Source organism: Oenanthe melanoleuca, chromosome 5, assembly GCF_029582105.1.
Source record: "Oenanthe melanoleuca isolate GR-GAL-2019-014 chromosome 5, OMel1.0, whole genome shotgun sequence".
NCBI classification, from domain to species: domain Eukaryota; kingdom Metazoa; phylum Chordata; class Aves; order Passeriformes; family Muscicapidae; genus Oenanthe; species Oenanthe melanoleuca.
In genome coordinates this window covers 46,614,872-46,640,678 of record NC_079339.1, presented here as the reverse complement: position 1 = coordinate 46,640,678, position 25,807 = coordinate 46,614,872, and the positions used below count along the sequence as shown (strand labels likewise).

General features: G+C 43.2%; 1 protein-coding gene across 1 annotated transcript in view; it reads left to right on the top strand.

The window, feature by feature from the left end:
- Positions 1–3,649: 3,649 nt before the first annotated feature.
- CLMN (calmin) overlaps positions 3,650–25,807 on the top strand; it is a 74,155-nt gene continuing 51,997 nt past the window's right edge. Inside the window, exon 1 of the mRNA XM_056492291.1 lies at positions 3,650–3,859. Within this exon, the coding sequence (XP_056348266.1) occupies positions 3,778–3,859 (82 nt within the window). The 5' untranslated portion in view covers positions 3,650–3,777. The remainder of the gene's footprint in view (positions 3,860–25,807) is intronic.

Genomic DNA, 25,807 nt, shown 5'->3' with positions numbered 1-25,807 from the left:
TGTCATATGTGACCAAACTCTTTTTTTAATAAACCAGCTATTACAGTTCAGAGCCTCTGCCAAGTGTTTACAGCATTGCCCTAAGTAACAAGTCTGAGCCAAGGGACTTAATTAAATCTAACCTGCTTTTTCAGTTATAGAATAGTCCTTTAACATCAAAAGGCAAGTGGACTTTGTTAATAAAATCCGAAATCACTTTTTGTTTAAGAGAAGTTCTTTATTCCTCACTGCATACAATCAGTTACTTCTTAGAAGGCATATAGTATTTTCACAGGCAATTTCCACAAGCCTTTACAGAGTTCACAACAACTAACATAACATTTGGCGTTCTAGCTTAATATGAGAATCTCAGATTTCATACTTTCTTGCTGAGCTGATTCACAAACCCCAGGTTGCAGGGAAGAACTTAAAACCTTAGAAAAAAATATTTTCTATAGGATGCCCTGTTGATCTTACCATTTTTAAATGTCCTTACAACTTTAGAGGCTTACCTTTCCATTTTGGAGCACCTGGTTCTGCATATATTGCAATATTTTTTACAAATATCTCAAGGGAGTTTCTACATATGATAGCTTCTGCTAACCACAAAGCTGATTTGGGAAGGTGCTGGAGAGCCATCTGAAAGTGTCATATGAACAAACACAGGGGACATGGCTGCTGCCTCCCCACACACAGCTGCACACCTGCTAAGTGAAACTGGACCAGGGTTTTCACTCACAGCACCTCATGGCCCACGGTGTTAATGTAAGACAAGGTTGATGCAGTTTATATCAATGTGCTGGGCTAGAAACTGGAGGGATCAGACGTGGCAGACAGGCTGAACCCCAGGCTGAAGTCCTGCCTGGCTTGCTGGCAAGAGAAGGGCAGGCTGCTATGATGGCTTTGCCTCCACTGGCACAGGAAGAACTGGCAGCCCCAGCCTGGGCTGCTGCTTGACCACACCAGCCTCTGCTATTGTGCCTTCAGAGTACAGGGCAACAGAGAGCAGGTGTTTTCCAGGTAAGAAAGGTTTAATGCCTTTCTCCTCTCTCTAAGCGGAAGTTTTAACTTCCCTGTACCCACAGTGTTAATCATTTACATCTTAAACCCAGCCTGACTCTGAGACCCAGACTGTGCAGGTCAAGTGCAGCTACCTGGCAGGCCTGGAGGTGTCAGTGACGAGGGCTGCAGCCTCAACCACCATGAGTGGAGCTGGGCAGCTCTTGCACGAGGATAAGGAGGGGGGTGAAGGCAGTAATTAGTTCTAGGGAAATCTGCAAGAACAGTGAATCACAGCTGTAACATCACAGGTCAGGTGGGGCTGGCAGCAGGAGTTACAGCAGAAGGAGTGTGGCCAGCAGGACGAGGGCAGTGCCTGCCCTCCTGTACTTGGTACTGCTGCAGCTGCACTTTGAATCCTTTTCAGTTTGGGGGCCCTCATTGCAAGGAAGACATTGAGGTGATTGTGGAGCTGGAGCACATCCGGACAAGGGTAAAGAAGATGGTAATAGGCCAAGCACAAGCCTTGTGAGGAGCTGCTGAGGGAGCTGGGAAAGTTAGCCTAGGGAAAAGGAGGATTTTATTGCTCTCTACAACCATCTGAAAGGAGATTGTAGCCAGGTGAGGGCTGTTCTCTTCACACAAGTGACAGACAAGAGGAAATAGTCCCAAGTCGTGCCAGGAGCCATTTAGATTAGATATCAGGAAAATTTTTTACTGAAAGAGTTTTCAAGCATTGGAAAAGGCTGCCCAGAGAAGTGGTGGAATCTCCATCCCTGGAGGTATTTAACAGACTTGTAGATGTGCCACTTAGGGACATGTCTTAGTGGTGGCCCTGACAGCGTTAGTTTGATGATCTTGAAGGTCTTTTCCATCCCAATCCAAATCTGTGAGTCTATGATTCTGCAGCTGAATGTTGCAGGTTGGTTTGCTTCTCCTCATTCATTTGCCTGCCTCTCATACTGCCTCCCTTTGTCCAGCTGGTGTGTTGACCATAGCAAATGGCCACTCAGAGGTCTCACAAGCAGGCCAGTGCAGAATGGAAAAGGCTATTTAGGGAGCTCGTGACACCCCAGCTCCTGGAGGATGTTCACACACAATGGGACAAAGCCTCAGCTGTTCCCATCCAGTACTGGAACTAGTCCTGCTCTGAGCTGCAGCGTGGATTAGGGATCTCCAGCCACCTCTGGCAGTATTTAAACTGATGCTGTCAAGTCATTCACCTGTTTTTCACACAGCCACACTTGCTCGGTTTCCAGCTCCACCTCTAAATGTGGTACTGATACATTCAGCCCACTTGGATAATGGCAAAAGAAAAACAGGTCGTCCCAGTGTAAAACGAAGGCAAAGCCAGGCATTATGATTTGTGCAAATCTATCTGAGTTCAGACGTTTTTTCTTTTCCACAGGCTGTTTTTTTCTGCTCCTTATGTTCAGGTCCTTACACCTGTGCAAAACTTTCCAGTCTTGATTTGTAAACAGCTGAAGACTGCCTCAGACTCTTGGAGACTGCATTTTGGGATAGCTCACTGCTGCATGTTATAGTGGTGACGAATCCTTATTAGATGCTTAAGGGATGACTTTGCCTTCTTACCATCTCCATCTGATTTTGAGTTGTAAAGGCAAAATCACCAGAGCAGGCTGTGGGAAGAGCGCTGCATTCCTGAGCTGGGTGAAACAACTGGTTGTGTGGAGTGCTTGCTTGGGATCACATAAACACTCCAGACTTGAAAGAGCCACAATTTCTAGATCCCAGTTTGTTTATATTTAACTTTGTAGATTTTGCTTACGTGTTTTGCTAGTCTAACTCTTGATGCTATACTGGTCTGACTGGATCATGTCAAAATTTGCTGTTTACTGGCATGAAGGTACAAATAGTGGTATATTGCAATGAAACGCCTCACATGCAAATGAAATGCTCATGCTGTTCATCAGGTTTGTAGAGAACAGATCTCAGTGACACCCAAGAGCTTCGGTAACAATTACTGTCCAAGCTGGATGAAAAACCGGTGTACCTGAACACAGTCAATGTGAGAATTCACTTCAAAGGAAATTTGAGAGCCTAAACAGACTACCCAAGAGCAAACTAAATCAGTATGCAACTGTTGGTGTTTTTAATGTATAGTGGCACTGATTTCATCCCTATGAGCTCTGCCGCTCATACTTTTGTTCTTCCATTGCTGCCGTGAGTGCATGACACTTGTTCTGGGGACAGGTGTGCCCAGGCACGGCGGAGGGCGCGGGCGCTCGCTGCTCCCGAGGGGGCGGCTGAGGGCAGGACGGGGCGGCCGGAGAAGGCTCGACTAGCGCGGCTGAGGGCAGGACGGGGCGGCCGGAGCGGGAGCGAGCCCGGATAGCGCGGCTGAGGGCAGGACAGGGTGGCTGAGGGCAGGACGGGGCGGCGAAAGCGAGCCCGCCGGGGTGGCTGAGGGCAGGACGGGGCGGCGGGAGCGGGCCCGGATAGCGCTGCTGAGGGCAGGACGGGGCGGCCGGAGCGAGAGCGGGCCCAGATAGCGCGGCTGAGGGCAGGACAGGGCGGCGGGCACGGCCGCACACCCGCCGGACCCCTGCCCGCTCCGCCCCGGCCAGCGCCCCGCCACCCGGCCGGAGGGAGGAGGGAGGAGGGAAGGAGGCGGTGAGAGGAGCGGAGCGAGGGAGGGACGCGGGGCGGGGCGCAGCCGGCGCGGAGAGGGGCCGCCCCCCGCCCGCTCCGCTCCGCGCCCGCCGTCGGTGCCGGTGAAGGCGGCGGTGGCGGTGCCGCCGGCTCCCGCCGCCCCCCTGGCCCCGGCCCCGCGTCCCTATGGCCGGGCAGGAGTGGGACTGGTTCCAGCGCGAGGAGCTCATCGGGCACATCAGCGACATCCGAGTGCAGAACCTCCAAGGTAAACCAACACCCCCGCAGAAAGCCCTCCCTCCCTCCCTCCGCCCCCGCGCCGCCCGCTCCCCTGTCCCTCTGCTCCCCGCTCCTCTGCTCTCCTGTCCCTCTGCTCCCCGCCCGGCCCGGCCGCCGTGCGCGGGCTCCCGCAGCTCCGCGGAGCGGGGGCGGCTGCGGGGCCGGAGGAGGAGGAGAGGGGTCGGTGGGGCCAAAGTTTCCCCCGAGCGCGGCGCCTGGCCGTCCGGCCGCGGAGAGCCTCGGGGCAGGGCCGGGGCGCGGGGGCTCCGCGGCGCTGGGGATGCTGCGGGGGTGGCACTGTCGGGTCCCCCCGGGCGGTGCTGCCACCCACGGCCTCCCCCGAGGACCGTCGGGGCGGGGGTTGCGGGCTCCGGCTGGGCTCCGGAGGGTGTGGGTGGCCGGGAGGTGGCGGGGCTCGCCCTGCCCTGGGGTCCCGGGGGGCCGGGGCACAGCCCGCCCGCACCTGGGGTCAGGGCACGGCTCCGGTCCGCACCGCCGCGGTTTGAGGAGGAGCCGGTGACTATCAGAGGACTCGTTTTAATGTATCTTCTAACAGGCTACTGTTGAATAATCATGGACAGGGATTTTGGGTAAATCATCTACGAGATGCTCTCTTATTCTGCCATAGGCTGAGCAGGCGGAAGGGATGCAAATACCTGGCTCTGAATGTAGATCGGTATCAACGTGGTAGTAGTAGTAGTTCCTCCAAAGTTATGTTTGCCCCTCACCAGGTAACTCGTCGTGATTGGAAAGGATAACAAGATCGGATGGAAGAGGAAAAACCAGCAGTGGTTTATAGGAGAACAACTTGTTTAATGTAACATACTGATCTTAATAGCTCACATAATAAATACTGCGATATATCTTCATGTTCCATAAAAATAATAGACTCGAATCAGAGGTCATTATCTCTTCCTGTCTGTACATAATTGTATTAAGGCACTGTCTACCGGCAGAGCAGTGCAATTGCTGGAAATTAGTTTCAGTTTGGATTGATTATGGAAGATATATAATTTATCAGAAAAGAGACTCAAATTAGCCATTCTTTCAGCTCTGGTGAATTAGTGTGGTTAGCTGCTGATGGGGTCACTCCACATCATTTTGACCTCTGAAATTCAGATTTTGAGTACGGTCAGGGCTGTTGATTCCAGCTTGTATTCCCCTTGGGTTTTGACTGTCTCTCATTACATTATAGTTGTATGTTTCTGGCTTCTGTCTCAGTCCCTTTTGATTCTGTGTTGACATGGCTGGCCTGCCTCTGATCTCTGTTGCTCAAAACTATCATTGTTAAACCAAGTTTAATCCTTAATTCATGGACATTTTTGAGAAGGAATACAAAATAATCTGTTCTTAGAAAGAGGAATATGTTTTTGGCTTTGCCTCTCAGTCATTTGTGAGAGAATTGTTAATTTCCCTTTCTGGAACTTAAAATGCATGTGTAAAGATGCACAGCCTTATCTAAAATTCCTGTAGCTGTGTAGGAGAATGCCATCCTACAGAGCAAATTCCTTTGGATGACATTATGTTCATGAAAAAAACCTCCTGTTCTCATCATCCAAGATAAATTTTGAAAAATATATTGATTATCACCTTGCTTGCACTACTAAATAGGTTTTTAAGAAGTTTCATGCCTCACCTGAGCTCTTATAGGTCAGAAAAAACATTTGTTCTGAGGTGCTGTTCCAAAGCAAGTGATAATAGCTGTCACAAAAGACATGATTTGTAACACATAATTCTCACATTATCTTCTAGAGATTAAAAACATTTTACAGATGGTGAGTCTGATACTTGTAAGAGTGTGATTTTTGTTGCTTGGGAGCTTGGTGGCAGAGTATGGTGCTTCTCTTCAGAACAGTTTCTTGTAAAATGGCAGCATATGTTCTATGCTCATATGTAGTAATTAAACTTGCTTCTGCTTTATAATTCAAAATTCATTCTTTCCTCTCAAAACAATGCAATCTGAATCATTGCTGGTATCATTGTCTATCAGTTGCAGAATCAATAACAGCTTTGATGTGCTAGAAAGTCAAGAGTTTAGGATGAAAAACTGGATGAGGACAACACAGCATTTCCATCAGGACCATCAGAGTCCCCACAGGGCCCTGCTGCCCAGACCCACATGAAGGGCCTCATGCAGGGAAGGTCCCTGTCTGCTGCCACATCTCCAGCTCCTGCAGTGCCCTCTTGTAACACCAGCTGTGTTCAGAGTATGAAGAGGATGGTTTGTCTTATTCCAGAATGCTCCCATTCAGTGGGGCATTTTCTCGTGTGTGGAGGTGCCTCCTGGTCTCTGGGGAACCCATCATGTTAATATAGACCCAAGAAGGAGTAAGAAGAGGATGGGAGGCCGCAGCTAAATATTTGCAGATATGAACAACACATGCAAACATGTCTGCATGAACAGGTGGAGACTTCTGGGCTGATGTACAGAGCCAGAGAAATGTGAGGTGTGCAAGGCAGATAGAGGCCAGGCAGTACAGCCATGCTGTGTCCAAGCCATCCTGCCCAGCTTGGAAGAGCCCAAGTGCTGATGACTGTGAGAAAGGGTCCCAAGCAGCCTCGCTGGTACTAAGGATTCTTCAGGAATCATACAGACATCTGCTATAGTTGTTTTCCATACCCTTTCTGCCTCCGTTTTTAAAAGTGAAAATTGTTTATTTCTCTTGAAAATTTCTTAATTGTGTCTTAGCTAAGTTATAGAGCATTGCTGACATAGAATTCTGTTTGAAGATAGCATATGTTGTCTCAGTCTGTTGCATCTTCCCTCTCTAGTTTGGTTGTTCCACATCCAGGAAGACTCCAAGATGCCAGTTAATAGGAAGTGTTTGCTCTCATGAAGATGCTTTTGCAGTGGTATGATCCCAGAAAATTGAGAAGATGTTGTAGTTTCATGTGCTGGCTGCAGAAGTAGCAGGAACTATATGTTCTGTCATGTAACTAATGGTGAAATACGGCCTCTGTGGGTTTTTCAGCTTTTTCATAGGGAGACTAAAACTGACAGCAAGGGGTGAAATTTACTAAATGGGCTGGACTTGGGGTGGAAAAAATGAATGATTTTAAAAATGGAATTACATCTCGATATTTAGGCATTTAATGATGGGCTTCTATTTTCCCTTTCCATCAAGAGATTTTCTATTTTATTTTTTAAAGGGAGGAAGTGACATTTCAAAACTGTGTCAGCTAAGTGATGCTAAAAGCCAGGCACAATTCTTCCATTCTCAACAGAGATGATTTCAGAGAGCAGGAGCAGAAGTGGCAATCTAATGGAGAAGAGGAGAGAGGAATATAAAGAAGGAATAAACACTAGGTGTGGTGATGCACAAACCAAGTTCCTCCCTCCTGGTCTGTTCGGTTTCTAAATGCATTTAATAAACTGATACCCTCTTGCTCTTTGTTCTGTTTATATATTCTCCATAGTGAATTTCTCCACATACTGAGTGAGAAAAATGGAAAGCCTGCACAGAATGTAGAAGCACATCATCAAGCAAGGGAATGCTCAATAATTAATTTCCTGCCAGGAGATTTTTTTTTCCTCTTTCTCTCTTTCAACACCATTGGGAACATTTTGTTACAATACAAGAATATTTTAAAATCTTTCCTACTGGAAGCTTGATTTAGGATCATCAAAAATATAATTCCTTATGTGGTGAACTGCACTTGCTGGAAAGAAGCAACATCTTCATCCTCTTTTAGATGAAATGTTGGTTGTGTGCTTTTCAATAGGCTAAATGTGTATTGAATAGTGCATATCCTTACATTCCTTGGAATGAAACGTGTAGAGGTGAATAATTGTGCAGTCAGATGTATTGTTCATCTCTGGCAAAAAAGTGCTGCTACCACAAGTTAGAAACAATTATGGTTTGAGTGTTCATTTTGTATATTTCTAATAGAGTAGATGGGCTGGGATGGTAGAACTCTACCATTCTGCTATCAGAGGGCAGGTCAAGGTCCTGCTGCTTGTTATTTCACTACTCACTCAGGGTTTGATTCAGAAGTCACGGAAACCTGTACATGTTTATTCCTTGGGTTCTGTAGATTTAAATATTTTCTTGAGTCTTATTCTTGCTCTGCTGAGGGGTACATGGCCTTCAGAAGTATTTGGAGGGCTACACAGGAGTGTATTGTAGCATTGACAGAAATAATGGAGAAAAAGAAGGATGACAGACTGGAAGAAATAATCTTAATGATATCAACCCCATTGGTTCCCCATCCTTGCCATAGTTTATATCTTTGGGTGGATTACTTAGTCATAAAGTCCTAGCACTCTCTGATTTTGCATAACTTCCTGTTTGGATCCTTGAGATCTAGACTTTTTAAGCTTTGGACAGCAGTAACTATAGTTGTCACTAAATGAATCTCAGCATCTTATGACATAAAAGATTCTGAAGCCTGTCTCAAGAAGTAATACAAATGCTTAACTCACAGAAGTTAACTCTGGCTGTGGGAGTATCTATACATCATTACTTTGTGGGGGCTTAAACATCACTGATGGATGACCAAAGGCAGGTGCTATAGTCAGTCTTGAAAATGTTTCTCTCTGTACTTTTCTTTTTATTAATAGGAGGCCTACTTTTAATGACTTCTGCACTTAACTACAGAGAGTAATAATTTTCCTTTAATTACAAGATACAGCAGCATCCAACTTGTTTGCTATAGTTCAACATGCTTCTCAAATACATGGAAATTTCACAAATAGAAGGAAACCTTTTTAATATATCCATTCATTCTGACAAAAGTAAGGTGCTGTAACTGTTCATTACTTTAACTCTTCTATAACTTGTCACTATACTCAGCAGGATTTCATTCTGCCTGTAGGCATGTTCATTTAGTGGAGTTCTTTGTAGATTCAGGTGACGTTTGGAAAGATTAAATTGTGTGGAGAACCTTAGGCAAAGTGCTGTACAACTACAAAGTATGATATATAAAAGTGATGTTAAATGGGCCTGAGAATTATAAATGCGAACCCCAAAATATTCAGATCCAGGTATAAGAAGCCCAAGTTAATGCTGGAAACCCAAGTGTCCTAGTGGGCGTGATCTTCATAAGGGCAGTCTCTTACCTGGCAGTATTTGTCAGCAATGGAAGAAAAACTTACCTGCTCCAGATGTAGGAAACCCTGGCTGAAATAAAGGAGCAGTAAGAGGTGAGACCAAGTGCAGATTGCATGTTTCAGCATGCAGTTTTAACAAGGTTAATGCCTAATTTCTCTAACAAATTAAAAGTCTGTGCTCTGTCCCATTGAATGGATGAAATGACACCAAATTCAAATCATGCCCAGTAGCTCCACAGCCACTTGAACTCACTTGTGTACTGACCCTTTGCCTTAAGAGAGATTCTGGCAACTGCATGGACCTGACTCGAGGCATGGGGTTGATGTGCTGTTACTTACCAACGTCACTTTGTCTTTCCTGGGTGAGCTGTACTTCAGCCTCAACTTTAGGAGAGCTGGTGAGACCTCAGATCATATCACTTGCCTGAAGTCATAGTTTAAAAACAACAGTTCTTCAAAATACTGTGTTAAAACTAGTGATGATTTAAAAATACAATGGGCTTTTCACAGTTCTCCTGCTTGTTTTTTGTTTTGCCCACTTGACTTGGCCAGAAAGTCAAACAATTTTCTTTTTCCTAAGGACAATTTCAAGGTTATGTCACTTGACCTCTGAAGTATGTGTAGCATTTATTTTGAAAATATTACAAAGAGATTACTTGATTTCCTTTTCCACCTTTAAAGACAGACTTCTGTTGGACTAGAAGAAGCAGCCTTGGGCATTTTGGCTTGTCAGTGTCTGTTTGGACATTGTTTGTTTATGTCTTCAGTTGTTGAACCTTACTGTTGTTTCAGAATGATTCTTAAGGGCATATGTCTAAAGAGAAAGAGCCAAATATCCGTCTTGTCATGTAGAAGTCAAAATGATCTCAAAATTGTATTTAGGAGTAGAAATTATCAGATAAGCAGTGAGATGTGTGTCATTGCTGGGGTGGTGAAGGGCATCACAGCACCTTCTAAGAAATAAGTGCCTTTTTCTACATGTCTCTGTACCTGTTATTCTATTTTTATATCTCCCCAACCAGTTAAATACAGGGACTGTAGGTGGAGGGTTGCAGGGTGAATTTTACTTCATTATAATTGCTGCATATTTCTGTGCAAAGAGCTGAGCTGTATTTTAGCTGTAGTTTGAGGCTGTATAGCCATGAACAGAAGTTTAAATCAGTATCTTCTAGGGATGGTTGTAATAGCAGCAGCCTGGATATCTACAGAGTGAATGCCTATGGACCTGTAAGCTTTAAGCAGAAGATTTCTTTATAAAACCAGAAATCCCACTGAATCTGAATAGATGTTATCAAAAACACTTAAAAGATAAGTCTAATCCTGTGCCCATTACTTAATTTGATTTGTGATTCAAGACATATTTGTTATAATAATGTAATACTTTGAGGGATTCTATTAATTTTCCACTTATTAATTTAAGACATAAATTAAAACATATTTTATGCCATAGTATCTTGGAAGCTACTCCTAATGTTGGTCAATGTAATTCAGACCTAGTATATTTGTAAAGAATGAGTTACTTTTTTTTATACTTTTAATATTAGCATCTCTTACTGTTAGCAGTCAGAAATGAGACCTTTCTAGACTTTCTAGCAAATCTAGTGTTGATATGCTTCATTATTGCTTCATTATCCAGTTTTTCCTTTTTTGGTAGTGTAATTGGTAGTATAATTCCAGTTGTTTACAAAATATATGTTCATTAAATATGTTGTCACAGGGTTCATTTTAAAAACAAAGGTTTGTATTCCAGTCCTTGCTATATTTAGTGCATTCATCCTTTTGGATCTTCATTTTATCACAATTAAGACTGTAGTGTCCAATGGTAGAGAGTACCATTGTGTAGTGTACGTAGTGCCCATTACCAGGAAACATGTCTGTTTGGATGCTCCATATGTCTGAGTTCCCCTTGAGCCCTGCTAAGGTCAGAGATGCTTTACCCATACCCATGGAATGGCCCAGATACATTTTTACTCTTGTGGCCTGTTTTTCCTAAGTTTTCTTCAAGAGATGCACTAAACCCCCGACTATTGGGAGCCATGTGTTATTCATACGTTGTGAGAGTCGTATCACAGCCTGAAGTGTCCATTTCACAGGACTCCAGCTGAAGCTCTGAACTGCAGCCAAAGCAGAGGGAGCAGTTACATGCACAGGCTGTCTTTCTGTTGTGCACTCATGGCCAGATAGAAGTACTTTACCATTTTGTTTCAGTCCTTTTGAAGAACCCCCTAGTGTATGTCAAAGGCGATTGGTGTATGCAGTCAGGTTAGTTCACAACTGAGGGCTGATTATGCTTCTCTTGGCTTAGTGAGAAATGGGAAGGGCAAGAGAGACCTGGCTCTGTGACAAATGAAAGCAATGCCAATGAAGATAACTTAAAATCTGATCCTTCATATGACTGCATCTGGACACATGATTAAAGTTTTCTGGCTCTTACTGATTTTCATGATAAACATGAACTGCAGTTGTAACTTAATAAAGATACAGCATTTATAAATAACATAGTATGAAATGTCTCCTTCAGACTTATTGTCTTAAATACAAGGAATGAAACATAAATCTCCCTGGGCTGTTTGCCCAGGGAGAGGAACAAGGCAAACAGAATCAGGCCCATGGGGAAGAATGTGGTGCTCAGAAACCACGATAGTGCAGGAAGGACTGTGACCAGCATTTGCATGTCATACTTAAACATGGTGAAACATAAAAATCCTGCCCAACTGAGATGATGATCTTTCCCATTGACTCTCCCTTTTTGATAAGGTACTCCATAGGCCTGTTTCTGGTACAAAACCTGAGTGATTCCAAGAGAAACTGTTATAAGTATCTGGGTAACATTTGGTCCCTCTCCTTGTTCTCAGGTTTCAGGCTGTGTAGGGGACTCCCTGGCCTGATGATTAATGCCACTGAACAGCATTTAGTTCCTGTTGCTCTATTTTTTTTCTGTTTTTTTGGGTCGTTTGTTTGAGTTTGTTTGTTTTGTTGTTGTTTGTTTGGTTTTGTTTGTTTGGGTTTTTTTAAGATCTCTCTGAATACTGGACAAGGGGTGATTTGAAGTTTTAGACTCTTCCTGAGTTTTGCTATTTCTTCCCATTACAGAGAAAAAAGTTATTAAGGGACCTAATGTTGTTTAAAAGAACTTGTGCTCAGTCTTCTTGCAGGAGTTTGGTTGTTGACATTAGAAAGAAGACAGAGTATGAATTTTTTACTGGCTAAACTGCATTGTGAAGGTAGACAGTCTTTTATGACATATTTAGTGTTGACCTTTGAAAACCATTATGTGTTTCCTTATCCTCATCAGAAGGATTAAAGAAGATAGGAGATCTTCATTCAACAACTTTGTATATGAAGAGAGGAAACACCACGTTCTGGTTGCTAGCACAGCTAAGGGATGCTGTAAAATCCTTTGTCTAAGCTGCAGCTGACAGTATCAGTCACCATGAGTTTATTTTAATTTAAGAATTTGAAGGTTGCACCAGTATGACTCCTGTGAAGTCAGGAAGTGGTCGATGGTTTGACCCTGGAGATGGGAGCCCATTTCTGCAGGAGAAGGACAGGGCACGCTTCCTGTCCACACCCAGGCATGGCTGAGAGGGGCCGTTCTCAGGTGCTGAGAGATCCCTGTGGAGCTGAGGAGCTCTGGGAAGCTGATGTCCATCTGTCTCAAAACTGTTTGGAAACTATTAATACAGCAAGTTATATTCAGATTCTGTTTTAACTGGTCAGGTCTTAGTACTTTTAAAGAGACCCTTGACTTAGTTCTTAACACCCTTTAGTTTTGGGAAAGGTCGAAGCATGATTTCATTGTCCATCTCACAGATGACTCTAGAGCAATTTTTTCTCATGCAGGATCTCAGCTTTTTTCATGCATAGTGAGTCCTTTGCTTTTATGCTGAGACTGATTATGAAAGCCAGTTGCAGAAGCAGTCTGGATGCCCACAGCAAGCGCTGATGAGACCCCCTTGCTGCGTGACTCAAGCCAGTAAACAGCTTTCTCATTTAGGCACTTAATTATGAACTGAATGTTCACTTGACCTCTTATATTCTCATTTCACTAATGAACCAAAGCTTAGGAAGAGTGAGTGACTTAAGAGCTGCAGCAGTTTGGGCTCTTTGAGCCAAAGTTTCCACTCATTTAATTTATCATACTAATGATCAGTTTTGGAGCCTAAACGTAGGAGCTGCATGGAAAATACAGTGTAATGTGCTAATGTGATGGCCACGTGATAGAAAGATTGGTGGGGACTACCCACTTCTTCTTGGCTTTCTGGTCCTGCTACACATGTGTGTTCTTGCATGCAGCATCCTTAAAGAAGAATGAAGGGGCTATTATGGATGTGGAAGTAGCATTTAAGAATTCTGGTTTTACATAGAGGGTCTTGAGTTCTGGTACTCAGATAATATTGATGCCCATAGGCTTTTTTTCTTACTGCTTTGTGTTTGTCTTGACTAGAACTGAAAGGTGTTCTTACTGCATTCTAGCAGGGATTTATTTCTATTTTTTTAGTGTTTGAGAGTCTCATGGTTTTAATGTATTTCTCTAGATGACACCCTTAAGTTAGGCTGGAGGATAAAAGACACATGAAAGCCAGAGGATTTATTTCAAAGTTATCTAGGCAATCTAATGACATGCTTTTCTCTGTATGAACATGGACAATTTTGGTGGAGCAGGCCTTGAATCTTGGTATTCTCTTTTCAAGGTACCATTGGAACTACCTGACCAAATTCCTTTCTTCACATCTTCTTTTCTCCTTCACTATGTTACAGCAAAAGCTAAAAATGTCCCCCAACAATCCATGTGAACTCTAACACATATATACTGTCTTGTCCATAGTAAACCTTTACAAGCTGATAATTACCATGAGGCTACAGACCCGTCTTTCACCCCAGCATGTGGTATTCTCATGTTTGGTGGCAGGTGGTTCCCCTCTGGGTCTGCGTGTGCTTGTTGGTGTTCTGTGCAATGCACACCAATTGGTGTAAATGTTAACTGCAATCAGATTTCAGTTTGGCTTGACTTGGGGTTTTTTAAATGCAAGAAGAAGAAAATGTTTATGGAATGAAATAAACCTGCTTTGTTCTACTTTTTCTCCATTTGTGAAGATGTCTTTCTTGATGTCTCATGTTGATCATCTTTATGAGTTACTAGTTATCATTTTCAGGCAGAAAGTCCTTTTTTCCTTCAAGGGCTTTGGAGTTACCTCAGTTAAGATCCAAATTAGCTATGGTCCCTCTGGCTCTTTGTACTATGCTTTCAGTTCTCTGAATTTGTTAGAAGTTTGTTTGTTTTGTTTTGAGTATGTGTTTCTAGAAAGAAGATAAAGTGAAGCTGTGGAAGGAAGAAAACTTCCTGCTAGATGGAAGAGGGTAATTAATGATGAACATCTCCAGGAACTTTTTTTTTTTTGAGAATTGTATGCTAATAAAAGCTTTCTGCTTGCATGCATAAATGAATCAGATTAAATTTTATCCCAGCGTGAACTTGCTGTCAATTCATGCTCTTCAGTTCTCTCTATCCAAATGTTATTTTAACAGAGAGCAGTACTATATCCATTTTCTTGAAACCCTGTCTGCCTTGTGCACAGGTCTGAAAGAGCTCAGTGGGGTAGAGAGAAAGACCAAGGAAGAGCTTGCCAAGGGCATGGATGAGGCATATTTGTGTGTATGTAGGAAAATATCTATTGAAGGATGTGTGTCTGCCCTGGATGATCATAGGAATATGTTCTGCAAGAGAAAGAAATCAGAGAGTTAATAAGAACAAGATTAGAAATAGGACAGCAACCAGATTCTGTGTTTTCTTACTGCAAAGGTCATGGAGGAATGAGGCAATTAATTGCCTAACCTTTAAATGTGGTTTATAATGGAAGCTCTGCGATATCTGAGAGCGTAAGCGGCCTTGATTTGAGGCAAGTTGAAGCTGGTGTCTTGTAAGAGTTACAGCTTAATAAATAAGCCATTCTGACCTGCTTCTGGAAGATTCCTTCTTTTTCTCCATTCCCAGTTTCTCAAGCTCTTCCGTGTTTGTTTGGTCATCTCCATCTAGGCTTGGTTTCATTGCATGAGCAGAGGAAAGCATTGCTGTTTAGTCTCATTCATAGAGATGAGTTATTAATAATAAGAGGAATGAATAAATGACAGGTGCTTTGCTGGGCATTTCCCCCCACCTTCTCAGTCTTTCTTCCCACCAGAGCATGGGAAGTGCTGAGGCCTGGTAAGTCCTGAAATAGCCCCAAGTCTCCCCTGGCAGGTTCTTCCCACTGCACACGGGCAGTGGCTTGCGATCAGCATGTGCGTAGGAGCTGATCCATCACTTAAGGCTTCTTTGGGAACCCCAAAGAACAATAATATCCTGTTGACTCGGATTTTACTATTTATATCCATCAGCTGAGCAGCCACCTCCTCTGTCTGCTCCTTAGTTACCAGTCTGTAAATCTGTCTTTGGACCACATTGTCTACTGCATGGTTGACAACATGATTTTGAATTTCAAGATGAATTTGCTTGAGACACTTAGAAGAGTAAATACATCAATGACTAAAGGCGTCAGCTTTTTTTGTTTTGTTAACCTGCTAACTTTTTGGACATCAGACAAAGAGACTGGCAGGAAGCTAACCTAAAAAACAAGGGCTTTCATTGGGAAACAGTACAATAGTAAGAGGAAAACAATCAGATCCCTTATGGGTATGTTTGTGAAGAAGTGCTGACATACACCTGTCAGATTAAAGACTGAATCCTGCCACCCACATACTCTCCTGGCAGTTTATTTATTTTTTTCCATCTTTTTTTTTTTTTTTTTCCGCAGATTTTCAGTCTTCTTGAGTAAAAAAGGTGTCAGTTTGTTCCAGAAAAACCCTTCCCTGGCTTTGAAACATAAGGAAAAACTGTCAAATTTAGCCTGGTATTTTTTAGGCTGTTTTTTCAAAGGTGAGCTTTTTAAGAGAAGCTGTACAATTTAGTTTGAAGAGAAAAAATACAGTCTAACCTGTGGGAGTCAGCTAGAGTGAAGTGAAAATAAAACAATTATTTCACTGCAAGCTTTTATGAAGATTTTTGAGGCTCATATCAGAAAATAAAGCATGCTAATAATGGAGCTTAGTTATGAAATCCAACTGCTTTGGTTCCAGTATGGATAAACCATTGTGGACAGGGGGTTAAACCTGATCTTCATTGGAGCTAATTTAAACAGTTTGAATGTAAAACACTTAGTTCTGTAATTTCACTTTTGTGCCATCCTGCATGACCAGAGACTGGTTCTTTTCTGAAGACCTTACTGGTACATCCACCAAGGGAGCACCATGTAGCTCTTGGCTTCCTGGCTCCTTTTTTTCTGCACTTTGGAATGTGGTGGTCCCAAACATTTCCCTTCTCCTGTGCTATCACTCCCCATCTCTCTGCCTTTTCAGGTTTCCCAGTGCATATATGTCCTTCTTGTTAAAGTACTGTAAGCAAAATACATGGCATGTTCAGTAGTTAAAGTGAATTAGAAATACTCAGAGAAAGTGATATATTTTCTGAAACCGTTTTTTAATTATAGTGAAAGCTTTGTGCTTATAGAAAGTTTGGGGTATTTTTGGTACCATCTGGATACCTAAGCTTGGACAACAAATCACTTCTGACATAATGACGACAGTGTATAATACTGTGTTCTTCTAACCCATGTCTCATTAACGTGGAAGCACATGGATTTTCCTGCAAAATGTGGATTCACCATCTGTGCTAGTATTCTTTGCATGAAGTGAAAGACTGTTCTTTGTGTTGTGATTGCAATGGACCCATTCTGTTTTTATTGCCTTCTCTAGGACAAAATGGAAAGGTCACAGAACAAAATAAATCTACACCAAACACTACTTATTGCAAATGCTTATTTACCTCTCATCCAATGTGGGAGGTACCAACATTTATTAAAGGTGGAACTCACAGATAAGCAACATTTCTCTGTTGTTGCCACTTTCACTTCTTTATACTTTGACATTCATTGGCTTATTTGGGTTGGAACCTCCTGACTTGGAAAAACTGTGAATTCCTTGTATGCCCCTTGTACATGTCAAAACCTAAGAGACAGTAGCATTGAGGTAAAATGTCACAGGCAGGTTTAAAAAGGTGTAGGAGAGAGTTGCCCATTGAGTGTGTTGCAGTTTGGTTTGAATCATGTTGCACATCAGTTGTAAAGTAGTTCAGAGGTCATTTGCCTGTAGATCTAGGAATGGTGTTTTAGTCTGATCTAGGTCTGGGGATCCTCAGCTTTGCTGTACTTCCCCATTGATGTCTGAACTGCTGTTTAAATTCTCCTACCTTCATTGTGACTCCTTTTATATTTTTGGAATAATAGTTAAGATTCTTATTTAGAAGGTATTGCAAAGCAGTCTTTCTTTTTACCATTATGCAATCTGAAGTATTACCAAAAAAGTGTTTTATATGCTCTGACACTTTATGCCACTATCATATTAGCTGATAGCTTCATTCATACTCACAAGCTGGTACTGATGATTTCTCCATGAAACCTGTCAAGCCCAGGGATCTTTGATCATCTTATTCTTTCTTCATCTCTGTCAAGTTCTTCTTTTTCATACTCTTGACACTGAGAAATAGATGGAACATCTTTAAGTAATGCAATAAGTATATTAGCAGTAAAAATTTAATCAATAGCAAAGTACAATTAAGGGACAGATGGTATTTTCTTGTACTTTCAGAAGTTTTACTTCTGCAATCTCATGGAGATAAGCTGCTTTATGGAAGATACACTTCTGTGCTTTATTAATGGGTTTTTATGGTAATTTTGATACACCAGTAAATAATACCAAAGGGGAAGGAAAGGGCTCTAAAAGGGATTTTTTTGTTGATGGATTCAGAGTATCAGTTGAGGTGTTAGACTTCTCTAAGGGCACTGTGGGGGAAGACAGTTAAAACAGGATAGCAAGAGGATGCTGGGGCTGGAAGGGAACTGAAGGGCTGGAAGCTGGATGGTCTGGTGGAGAAGGAAGGGGCCTGATCCCTGTCTTTGGGGGCAAGTCCATCTTTCTTCAGACACAGTGGGTGACTCTTACTGGATTCAGTAACAAATTCAAAATATCAAAGCCTTTCTTAAGGCTTGTTAAGGCAAAATTCTGGTTAGGTTTAACAAAGAAGAGCAATGGCTGGTGGTGGTCAGCAGGATATTATCAGAGAATTGGCTGGAATAGGGTTTTCTGAAATGAGAGAATGTCAATAGGAGAGACTTGAACATGTAAGTAGACAAAATCTTGTGATTTTGCTTGCTGCATGAATAAGTCCAAAGCTGCTCACTGGGGACATGGAGGAGGAGGTAGTTATACTGTAGGAAGCAAAAAGATTTTGATGCTTTTTTCATGACTTAAATCCACCAAACCATACACTTGTGCAAACTTCAGTAACTATGTTAAACTTGACTTCATCCTTCCTACTTGTCGTATGAATTTCTTCGCCTGCAACTGGGATCTGATCTTGCACCCACTGAATTTTTTGCCATTGAGCTCAGTGAGGCTAAATCTGGCTACTGCAGTGGAGGAACTGCTCATCTCTGCCTGTCCCACGTGCACAGAGTTGCATACTAAGGTTCTGAGCACACAGTGAGGGTCCTCCAAGGACTGCAGTGTGTCTGCAGCCAGTTTGTATAAATGTATCTGCCTGCAGTTCAAAAATCTGAATGTACAGAACTACATACCAGAATTAAATCTAGGTCCTCAGATCAGCTTGATATCCCATGCACTTGTCCTTGTTTGGCATGATGCCAGGTGAGCCAGCAGCACACCTGTGCAGGAGTGGTGATGCGGAAGCCCCTGGGTGGGTGTTGCAATGCTTTATGCATTCATTTGCCTGCATGTAGGAGTCATTCTTATGGCTTCTGGCCTATTTCTCAGCAAAGCAATTAGCAAGTCCGAAAGGTCTTGCCTCAAGGCTTTTACAGCCATGAATAATGCATTTTATTCTGTATCCTGCCTTTCATTTCTCTAACATGCTCTTTCCAATCATGTAATGTCTGATTTTCCCCTCCCATAAAATCTGACAGCCTGGTGCCCAGAGCAGGGGCACAGGAAAGCCTTTTCATCATCTATTTCCAACATACAATGTCTTTAGTTGGTTGGCTGGTTGATCTTTTTTCAGGTGGTGTTTATGCTTGTTGTAGCCAATGATATCTTTAGGCTATTCAGTGCCTTCCCTTCTGAGAGCAATGCCAATCTGCTGGGCACTCAGCAACAACAGCTGCTGCCCACCTGCCACCATTAAAACACAGGTTTAATGTTTATTTACGGTACTGTGGAGCCATAAACGTGGCCACTGCACTCTGGTCTGGTGCAGCTAAGGAATAACATAGGCTGTGTCAACAGGAGTACCCTCAAAAGTTAATGAGAATTAACTTTACTGAAAGCCAGTCTGCATGCTGGTGTAATGGTTCCCATGAAGAATGAAGGTGGCTCTGCCTCAGCTATTCATATTTAAATGGAAACTGAATTAAGGATACTTTTTTTCCTCTGCTGGTATTCTACACGAGACAAGGTGTTTGCTGTGCTGATCTCCCATTGCATGCTTGAAATTAACCCAAGTCCTGACAACTGAAGTGGGTGCAGAGGAGGCAGTGAGGGTGACAGAGGAGGGGACCCTGAATCCAGACATCTGGGGCTGGATGAGCTTTGTACCAGGATCCATACCTGTGGAGCTGGGCTCCTTCCCAGCTGCTGCTGCTGGAGGCTGAGCTGGGAGGAGCAGGCAGAGGAGCAGTTTAGCTGGAAAGGCTGAGCACAGAGCCCTGTCCTGCTGGAGCAGTGGGGCTGAGGCTCATTTGTCTGTAATTCCGGTTTTTGCTTTTGACATTGCCTTGAGGCAGGGAGAAGTTATGTGGCTACTCCAAACAAAAATAGACTAGGAATTAATTTCAAGAGTATTTTTCTGCTTTTCTGTCTCAACAAGGAGCTCACTGGGCATGCCTGAGCTGCTGTTAATAACAAGGATGCTGGAAAGTGACCACACGAGTGTGGGTATGTTTACTCTGCAGCTGACAAAGCAGGGTCATATCCTTAATAGCTATATACCTATAGTGGTTCCTGTAAGCAGTTTATTAGCCTCTCCAGACTTCGAGGATGCTTCAGGGAAATTGCCTACATGGCCCCATGGCTATACATTACCTGTTCATCTGCTGATCCATGGGATGCAATTATTCCTCCAGCCTCACAGAAAATGCTCTCCTAATTCAGTGCCGTGGCAGTGAGTGTGGAATGAAAGATGACTTTCAGCTACTTCAGGAGCTTGCTGCTGCCTCTTCAGAGTCCCCAAGGAATCCTGCATGTCTGCAAGGGAGCCAGCTTGTCTCTCAAATCACTTATTTGGGATGCAGACCCGCCCACTCTAGCGATGGTAATTCTGGGCAGTGTCAGCTGGGAGGTAATTTGGTCCCAAGGCCCATCCTTTTGCTGCTGGGGATTCTCCACGGATGCTGGGATTGCAGCATGTGGGGGTGGGGGAACTCTCGGATTCCAAGCCAGTGCTGGCCAAATTACACAAGCTGTGTTTCCAGTACCTGTGTTCTCATGTTTTCTTTGCCCTTCTGCACTGAAAATCTTGTTTAGTTAACAAAATCAATTATAAACTGAGGCTGCTCTTGGACTTTTAGTAAATGTAGAATTTAATTGCTAGGATGGGAAATATTTGAGCAGTGGATTTAGTGTCGTGATATAAGCAAAGCAAGGCTTGTAGGGAGAGGTAATGCCTTTTTTTAGGATGGCTGATAAGTTACTTTGTTGTTTTTCCTGATCCTGTTTGTTGGCCTAATTAAAGCTCCCACCTCACCTCAGACTTTTTTTGGTGGCATGCTTATCTGAGCAACAGAAATCAATGACATTAGCCTAGTGCAAGTGGTCGTGTTTCCAGACTGAAGACTATGAGACAAACAAATTCAACGTTAATTTGTATAAACCAAATTTATTTATTGTCTTGCTTATATTGCTTTTTAAATCTAATTTGTAACCATTAAGAAAAAAAATTAAGTTCTTTCACTTATACAGGATAATCTCTTGAAGGTACATCATTGTACTTTCAAGAGTTTGGCTACAAATAAGTGAGATTACAACCGTGACTGACTGAGAATGACAAGTAACCAATAGCATAGCCAAGGCCCAGCCTGACTGCAGATGCAAAATGTGAAATTTGGCCTTGAGAGGTAGTAAATAGATAAATTAAACTACATCTGTAAGCAAGAGAAGACTGTTTAGCTGTACTGCTGTAACCTGAGTTTTCCCAGTGATGCCCTGTCCCTGAACAAATTCAACGACCTGTGCTTCATGGTAAAAACCAGCACAAAACATTTATCCAGTCTGCAGCTTGCTGGTAATCCTAGCATGTATAATGTATCAAAACAAGAAGTTTCACTGCTTGAAATGCAAATACTACAAGTCCCTAGTCCCTATTATAAGTCCCTATTATATTTTCCCTAGTTTATTTGACACTGTAGGGCGAGGCCTATTTAAAGTTCATTCTACCTTAGCTCATTTATGCATGGAAAATCCTTGAGGAGTACTTCAGGGAGGAGGCACCAGCTGGGAGATGCCTGAGTGTTTCCTCAGCCCTTGCCAGGCTGTTAACATTATCCTGGGATCATTCATTCCCAAAAACAGTGTTAGGATTAAATTCACCTTTTCTGTTCTTGCAATGGCTAGCAGAGCAAAGTGGAAATATATTTCAATTTGCTAAAGCAAGCTTTGAGATACTAACAAAATGTCTCTTCTATGTCTGGAAGGACACTGGTGTGAACAATAAGGAGATTGTTTGAACTGCTCACTTCCAAACTATTTCAGCAAATGTTTCCTTGATCAGTGCAGTTTATTCCTGTCTGTAGTCACTGTAGCTGCTGGTATTACACACACCTGGAAGGTCCCTCCTGTTGACTTAGCCCTCATTAAAGCTGTGCCTTTCTCAGGGCTGTGACTCTTAACAGCAGAGTTGTGGCACTTTGCAGGGGCTGGATGTGATCCCTGAACTTAGCTGCCCTGTCTCATAAGGCTCCTGGGCCTCTCTGCAGTTTTGGCTCACTGGGTGGCATTTCTCTTAAGCCCTGGAAGTTGGTCCTTCTCAGACCTTCTCAGCTGGTCATGTAGACTTCCCCTTGGTTTGATGGTTGTTTGCAGCACATGAGAATGTGAAATGCTGAATGCCAGGGTGGGAAAGCACTCTCATTTGCTGTGAGACAGAATTAGGCTCAATTTCAGCCTCTGCTGTAACTCTGCAGACACAGAGAAAGGTTTGGGGCCAGCAATGAAAACACTGCAGACTACAGTGTAAGCCCTGCAGCTACCGAGGTGGCAGGAGCAGCAGGGGGGAGACAGAGGTCACCCCGATTTCCTTTTGACAGGGTCAGCAAACACTAATCCTTCTCTGCCAGGGGAAAGTTGCTCTGTTGGCTCGTGGGGAGCCCTTGGTCACATCAGCCCATGTTTATGCACTGAACACAGTATGAGAGCACATAAAAGAGCAGTGTTGTCAGCTGAGCCCCCCCTGCCATTTACAAACACTGCCTTGTTTAGCCAGCTTGGCTCATCATTTTTATTTCATTTTGGTAGGGTAAACTCCTTTTCTTATTCTTTTATGGTGTTGATAGAAGACTGTGTTCTGTCTATTTGTTGCATGTAGTACTTACTTGTTGTGTCTGCCTTAGAAACCTCCAGGTTTGTACATCTGCACCATCCCAGGTGAAGACTGCAAGAGGAGATTCCCCCCGTCACTGTGTATTCTGAACTTAACCTGATCTGCTTACCCACATCCTGGTTTTCCTACTGAATGCAGATTGAATATCAAGTGCTTATGCACAGGTAGAACTATTTGTTATAATTGAGTCCATCAGGCTAATGCTGAATTAACAGGACAATTAGGTGAAAAAAACCCTTAAGTATAATTGCTCGTGTAGGCCCAAAGAGCATTTTGCTGTGGAAAAAGAACAACTCTACCAAATCTGAGTTTCTGTTAATCTGCAAAAGAAACTTGTCAGGTGATTGCAGTTTTTGATTGTTGCTTCATTCCCTTGGCCTTCCCCGCCCCACCAGCTTGAATTCACTATTAAATATCACTGAATAATCTCTAAAAATCCAAGTGCTGATATTTGCAAACCTGCCCTTGCAGAGAGGTCATTGCTTTTCATTGTGAAGGATGCAAATGTGGAGCAGAAGGTAACTCTAGTCCTTTCTCCCTGAAAAAATATTTCCAAGGTCAAGGAGAGAATTTTTCTGTGTAGAACTTACAAACAATACTCAAAAACATAACTTTGTTGTGGTCATGCTAACTGTGTTTAAAGAACCATTGAAGTGGTACTGCAAAACAAAAAAAAAAATCAGTGAAAAGCCCCCCAACACTCATTTCTGTAGGTGCTGGATCTTCAAGAGCTGCCTGGCTACAGTCTCCCTGTCACTGCTGCCTTGGCATGGTGTGCCACCTTGGACATGTCTAAACTATGCTGAGCTTGTCTGTAAAGAGATGGGAAGTGCTTCAGGGTAGAAGCTTTGTGTGTGTGTGTGTTTGTGTGTGTGTGTTTGTGTGTGTGTGTAGCTATGCAGTCTGGATCAACCTCTCTTTGATTTTAAGTTATGCTAATAATTAACCCTCAGCTTGTAGTAACTATCCAGCACAATGATAACCACACTCCTGGCTCCTGTCCACAAGGTTATTGGGTATGTACTGCACAGCATATCTGTGTCTGGGAGCTGATGTTTGTGAATGTGAATGACTGTGAAAGAGTCTAAATTAGGCACACTTGCCAGTATCTTTTTCCAAATTCTGATACTTTATAGGCAGATACCAGTTCATCTGTCCTTTGACCTGTTGTGTTAGGCTTGAAGAATATTGTTCTTGCAGAGACTTCATCAAAGCTCTTGAGCACACACTGTGGGCTGTGCTCTCTGTTTGTGTTAGCAGTGGTGCTTTTTCATGTTAAACTGGTTTGACCATAAACTGTATGAGATTAAGTCCACGTCTGTTTTATCTAGATTGTTTTCCTTTTTCTGTGTTATGTGATGGTGGGTAAGCAAAGCAGCAGTTGGGTCTCTGTTGTTAACACCCTTTCTGTCCAATTCCTTGAGGTATGAAGGATACAAACAGGCACTGATGCTTTGGCAGTTCACATAGAAAATATTACTCAGAGGTGCAGGAATTAACCTAACTTTTGTTTATGCTTAAAATATCATTTGCTTTAAATTTCATCTGCTTCTTCTTGTCAGATGCTTTGCCCTAACTGCATTCCCTGAACTGATTGCCATCAAAGCTGAAATCCTGGCACAGGTGATATGGTTGCTGATCTCCATGATTGACTCTCATCCTGGTGGCTGAAACCCAGCAGTGAGACACTTTTCTCTGCAAAGCAAAGGGAGCTCACACAGCCTGGGAAGGGGAGCAGAACACATGCCCTGCCCCCTGTCTGTCCCTGCCCCGAGTGGTGACCCTGCACAGTGACCCTGCACAGTGACCCTGCGTCTCACCCCGCACTCCAGCCATCCTGACTCTCCCACCAAGCTGATTTACAGCCTCTCCTTTAGTGCATGTGTGAAGGAAAGGGAAACTGAGCTGTAGTTAATCTCATGTTTCTAAGCAACCAGGTAATTCTCTGCAGCTGATCCCTAAAGGGAAATTCCTGTTTTCTTGCACCCCTGCTCAGAGGACACCTTCTTCTTTGCCTTCTCCAGCTCCTGGGCAACAGGCAGTGGAGTCTGAGGAGGGTCACAGCTTGGCAGCATTTCTCCAAATGCTGTGGGGGAGGGTGAGGAAGCACCAAAAGGGCACTTTGTTAATGTTCTGTAACAGGTAAGGAGGTGTTACTTGCAAGATCAGTAGAATAGAGGGAGTGTGGAAATGTTTAAATGTTTTTCCCAGAGCTAAACTGAAAATCACAGTCAGAAGTGGGGGTCGATCCTGTGGTCGAAGAACCTTAAAAATGTCTGAATAGTGTATTGCCAATTCTGTTTACAGTGAAACCTGTTTCCTGTTAATTTTTGGTGATAGAGGTGACTGAATTCTATTCTGAGTCTTTTTGAGCCCCTCAGAGTGACTATAAGGAACTAGCCTTTTATTGATAAAAGGTTCCTGAACCCCAGACCTCAGACTATAGAAATAGGAGTTACAGGAAATTGAGATGAAATGAGATCTCTGAGCTTCTCCACTGTTGGGAGAATGGACACCGGGCTGGGGCTTTATAATAATAATGATTATTTTTAGGGCCTCTTTTTTTTTTTAAAGTCACATGACATTTACACAAGCAGTTATGCTGCAGGGACTTCAATCTGCTCAGCTCCAGCACTGAAGGTGATGTGTGGTGAACCCAGAGATGTGCTGGAATGGTGACAGGAATTGGGCAATGAACTGTAGTCACAGCTCCAGCCCCAGTGGAAAAGGTCAGTACCTGACCCTGGAATTAGCTCATTTGGTTGGAGCATGGTTCTAATAATGCCAAGGTCACAGATTTGATCCCTGTTCAGGCCATTCACATAAGAGTTGGACTCGATGATCCTCATCTGTTGGTTGAAGGCTGCCCATTTGACCAAACAGAACTACTGGTTAGAGTGTGGAGGGGAAAAATTAGTTTTATTCCTAGAAATTCAACAGTAGTCAACAGGAGGGAATATAGTTAATGCAAGTGGACATGTCATGTAGGACTGGTACGTCACTGTCTTGAGGTTTGGGGTTTTTTGTCTTGCCCAGAGTTTTATAATCTGTAGCTAAGCTGAGAAACTCTCCCTGTTGGCCTTTGAACTGTATATTGACAAATATGTGATATTGGCTACTGTTGAGGACACCAAGTCCACTTCCATTTGACTCAGATAAGATCAAATGATAGATGATAAATGTCAAATGGACATTTAGGTGTGATCCAGCATTCTGAAAAGTGTGTGCTAAACCACTCTGCACAG